At 40.3% G+C, this 5,252-nt stretch overlaps 1 protein-coding gene across 1 annotated transcript in view; it reads right to left on the bottom strand.

Moving 5' to 3' along the window:
- Positions 1 to 5,252, bottom strand: part of LOC107295831 (RNA-binding protein 33) — a 112,504-nt gene that overhangs the window by 38,031 nt on the left and 69,221 nt on the right. Inside the window, exons 9-10 of the mRNA XM_029285922.1 lie at positions 3,230 to 3,442; positions 1,582 to 1,770 (exon numbers count right to left, since the gene is read on the bottom strand). Of these exons, the coding sequence (XP_029141755.1) occupies positions 1,582 to 1,770; positions 3,230 to 3,442 (402 nt within the window). The remainder of the gene's footprint in view (positions 1 to 1,581; positions 1,771 to 3,229; positions 3,443 to 5,252) is intronic.

Genomic DNA, 5,252 nt, shown 5'->3' with positions numbered 1-5,252 from the left:
ACCCTGGAACACTGTGACCATTATAAATATGAATCAGTTGCCAAGCATCCAAATATAAATCACATGACCCTGGGCATGCTGCAATGGTCATAAGTGTGAAAAATGGTCATAAGTCATTTCAGTGCAATTGCAACTTTGAACAGGTTTTTTTTTTTTTGGTCATCAAGTTTTTGACACCTTGCTAGGTGGTACTCAAATATTGCCGTATCCTAAAAGTGGTACAATCGGTAAAAAGGTTGAAAAGCCCTGCTTTACACCATATTTCTGTAATTCCTGGGCCACTATGTGGCAGCACCTAGCCAAAGTTAGCTGACTTGGAAAAACTAGGAGAAGGGGCTCTGTTTAGTCCTGGGAAGTCATCAGTACTCGCACCCAATTTGGAGGCTTTACCTTAAAATACTTGGAGGGAGGGAAGGTGATAAATTCAGTCAACAAAGGAGGTTTCACTGAGAATTTTTACCCCACAGAGCAGGCCCTATATTGGCCTCCTTCCTTCACAGGTGATAGGAACACCTGAATAAGAACATCCCTAAATTACTTGGTTCCTTAATAAGTTCCAGTCCTCCTTTTTTCAGCCACTTCATGGTTTAGAAGATGGGCTGCAATCAAATAAAAGCAGGATCCTCTATTGTTTAAGGGTTAGTTTCTCTACATGGTGAGGAAGAACCTAACCCTGGGTACCACTTCTGACTTGGCTAGATGTGAGACTGGGTGGAGGCAGTCCCATCTAAAACAGGCCTTTAAGAGCTCAGTGGTGGCTCATGGGAATAACTGGTGTTAATAAGTATGTGCATCCACCAAAATATTTGCTTAAGAAAATATTCTCATTAAATTTCCTTGTTAGCATGGAATGGAATGAATTTTTCCATTCCTCATTAGCAGATTAGAGAGGGGACAGAAAAGAGCTGTATAAAAACCAGGAGAAGTACTTGTAGGTGCAAAATGTAGAACAGCACTGCACGCTGCCACATTTTAGCACTAGCTAAATGTAGAACTAGCACTTACACTTATATACTGCTCCATAGTGCTTTACAGCACTCTCTGAGCAGATTACAATGTCAGCATATTGCTCCCAACAATCTGGGTCCTCATTTTACTGACCTTGGAAGGATGGAAGGCTGAATCAACCTTGAGCCAGTCAGGATCAAACTCCTGGCTGTATTCAGAGTTAGCCTGCAATACTGCATCCTAATCACTGAGCCACCACATTTTAACCAACCTAAAGACTTGGTGGCTGCATTTGTGTAACCTGCTAAGCATGGTCAGTTTTATTTTTAGTTAATTCTCTTGGGGCTTATTGGTGCTATGGAAACCCAGTTTATTCATATGTAATGTCAAATTCAGAAAATGGGTTAAATCAGTGACCAGGTCAAGATTGCAAAAGCATCCACTGGGCTGCAAGTGAGTATGATTTACTGATCCCAATTTTTTTTCCCCTTTCAGATACATTGGTGGTGGGCATCTTTAAATATATGTAGTTAACAGCCAGATACCACATATTGTGCCTCTTCTTTCAAAAGTATAGAGTTTTGTAGGATTTAAGATTTCTGGCAAAAGTAACAAAAATGGGAGATGATCTACCTGAATGGGTCCTACTGACACGAGCAGGTTTTTCAGCTGAATATCTGTGGTGGATGAAGAAAGCCCTTCCACTGACACGATGCAGGGCTGAGGTTTGCACTCTACCACACGCAGATTTGGTTTACTTGGCATCAAGCGGCCTCGGCCCATCTGGCCTGTGATCCCCCTGCCTCTCCCATGTGGAATACCCTGGTGAGAAAAAAAGTATTTGATTTCATGCTTCTGCTTACAGAATCTTACAGATTAACACAAACATTATATATTCTCTTAGAAGGGTTGGAGGGCAAATTGCTAAAGTTCCACTAGTAAACACAGCTATTGGCCTGGCAGTCACATTTCTCTTAGATTCACTCTCATTAATATTATGAACTAGATAGCCGATGACCCACTGAGTCATCATTTCAGAAATATTTCCTTAGTTAAACAGAGAAACAGAATGACCACATGCAGGCAAAAAAGCAGTGGGAGCCGGAACAACTTCTGACTGCCTGCTGACTTCCCCATTGAGTTTCCTTGTAGGAAGCTGGCAGGAAACATTGGAAATGATGATCATGTGACCGTGGCTAACTGTGGCAGCACGCAAATGGCCATAACTTCGCCTAATTTCAATCCCACTGGAGTCATGGGTCCCAGTTTTTGGATGCTTTATGTAAGTTAGCCCTTTTGAGGTATGTTGATTCAAAAATTGTTGCCCTATGATGAACTGTTTCATCCAATTGAAGTTTACAAACAAGCAGACAAGAGAATTTTAATAGTACAGATAGGAAACAGCACAGCAGCATAGCATTTCTGACTTACATACTGCCCCATAGCACTTTACAGCACACTCTGCGTGGTTTACAATGTCAGTATTATTTGCATATTGCCCCCAACAATCTGGGTCCTCATTTTACCAACCTCGGAAGGATGGAAGGCTGAGTCAACCTTGAGCCAGTCAGGATCAAACTCCAGGCTGTGGGTAGAGTTTACATGCAATACTGCACTTAACCACGGTGCCACCAGGGCTCCAATGATTTCCAAAATCATAGGAAAACTGCAATGTAACAAAAAGTTCCATCCTTAGGAGAAAACACTCCTAAAACACCAAGGCTTGCTACAGCAACAACTCTTTCCTTCATGAACTCTTTTATTTCCAATAGTGTCCTCAACTCAAGTTAACCTTTCCCACTTTACAGCTGTTCCATAAGACAAGTCCCAACAACTCTGACATATGTTATGGCAATAAAGAACTACAGATTGCAAAATGTAGGCCCCCAAGCTTTTTTATAATACCACATGAAAATGCACAGTTCCAAAGATCTTACAAAAGGGGTTTAGATCAACAGTCCCCAATACAGTTACCTCCAGTTAGAATACAATTCCCATGAATTTTGTTTGAGGCTTCTCAAGATGTTAAAAATTGGAACCTAACTTACCTGGGAAGTATAAGATATGGAAATGCTGAGAACCACCTTAGACAGAGGAATGTTTCAATCATCCAAAGCCTTATCTGAAGTCAAAACTACTCACAAATCTATACCACTGAGATAACTTCTTTTTCTGCTACCTTACCAGCTAATGCAGGTAACAAATTCAGTGTCTCAATAACCCTGAAAATTTATTTCTTCAAGCAACTAATGAAGATATCAGTACAAACCAGAATCAATACCTTTTTCACTTGATGTATCCCTGGGATATTTTTTAGTCCTTGAGGAAATGTAGAGTGAATCTGTGATAGATGGTGCTGATGAGGCTGATGCAGTTGCTGCACTGTCCCCTTTGTCAGTGTGACCTTCCGGATTGGCTGATGTCTCTGCTCTGATGGCTGCGGAAGCCGGTGAGGCGGTCCTTCCAAATGAGAAAAGTCAACATTCTCACCACCCTGTTGGAAAGTCGAAAACATTCTGTTCAAGATTTTTTAAAAAAAAAAACTACATATTTTTGGCAACAGCTACTATACAACAGAACCTGGATAACAGATTCACAAGCATTAAGACCATGCTTTAATAAATAATAAGGGCGTGTCATTTAATGGGGTGAAAATTATTTTTTGCAATTTTTTTCAGTGAGGGGTTCTAAAAATATGTGCTTTTACACCAAGAATTCAAATCTGCTGTTATTTTTGCAATTGCACAACGTTTAGCTTGGTAAATCCACATCTGATCATATACCCCACAAAAGTCTCTTGTAACCCAAATACTGTTAACGTTATCTTCTCAAAATTACACCTTGTGCTACAAAAATTAAAGTTTTTTTCTGCATGAATTTTATCTAGCTAAGCAAAAAATAATCCATGCAATTATAAACTAACATCAGAAAGCAATTATCTGAGTTACAAAAATGTTTAAGTGAGTTTCATCAAGTCTTGTTTTGATTCGTTCTTTGACATCAGCTGCTGACTTGCTTCTCAGCCTCTGATATAACCCTCACGTTTCTAATGTGTATACACTCTGCTTGCTGCCTCTGTGACCTGTTTCACACATCTCTCTATTGATTGAGCATGACAGGGCCACTGTGGTACTTGCATTGGTTCATCAATGAACTTCTTTATTTCTGCTGTAGTCAGTTTGCATGTCAAAGGTGGCTCATATACACCTTCAGACCAGTCAATCAGCTCCAGCAGAGTGGATGCTCTTGTGTTGATTAAAGGCGTTTTTCTTGCACATACAGAAAAATCTTCCAGCGCATCATCGTCTGCACCCCTCAAGTCAATGTTCTTTTGCACACCAGCTCTCCTCTCTTGAATGTCATCTGAACACAAGAGTGTCTGGATTATCATTTCACTGAAAGCGTACCATGCTGAGCCCTGAATGGTTGGCAAAACAGCATCTACTACAGCCTTCTTTTGCAGTCTTGCCGTGCTGCAGCTGGAACAACACATGACATGAGCCTTCAATCCAGGAATGTTTTACTTTGATGTTGAACCAGCAAGGGTAGAACACACCAACAATGTATTCCACTATCATTCTTAAATTTTGGACAGTTTTGCCTTTAAAGCCATGTTTTGAAACCCATATTTGACAAAGCCTATTTGCAGTTGTCAACCAGCGTGAATGGCTTATGGGGCCAATTTCCAGAAGAGCCATATCTGTGGGAAGTTCTCCTGTCTTTATTGCCTGTGTGATCCTATATCCATACGCTTGATCAGGAGAGAGATCCTTTACAACACTGTCGCTCAGTGAAATGAGAGGCTCACCAATTGAAACTCTGATGAAGGATCAATGTCAAGTTCTGTTACAGTGTCTGGCATGTTGCCAATTTTACCTGCCCATTTGTTGTTAGACAAGGTCTTCCCATCCAATTTTGTGATTAAGTGTTGTAGGGTTAACTCATCCGTGTGGAGTGCACATACCAACCAGATCAACCTCTGGTCAAGCTTGACCTCTACCCAGTGCATGGCACCACCTTCACAGCCAGTATTAACATTTGTAGAATCTCTTCCAATGGCCTTCAAGCTTTTGTCAATGCTTTTCTTCTTAATGAAATACACCAGATTATTATTATTATTATTATTATTATTACTTTAATTTATACCCCGCCCTTCTCCCGAAGGACTCAGGGCGGCTTACAGGCAAATAAAAAACGAAACTATACAATAAATATCTAAAAACAATTAAAATATATATTAAATTAGCCTGTTATTTTTAGAAAAGTTATAAAATCCCTATTAAAATCCCTATACAATCCCCCCC

This window comes from Protobothrops mucrosquamatus, unplaced genomic scaffold (assembly GCF_001527695.2).
Source record: "Protobothrops mucrosquamatus isolate PMUCROS unplaced genomic scaffold, P.Mucros_1.0 scaffold2518, whole genome shotgun sequence".
Taxonomy (NCBI): domain Eukaryota; kingdom Metazoa; phylum Chordata; class Lepidosauria; order Squamata; family Viperidae; genus Protobothrops; species Protobothrops mucrosquamatus.
The sequence above is the reverse complement of the archived record's forward strand: the minus strand, read 5'-3'. Positions and strand labels throughout refer to the sequence as shown.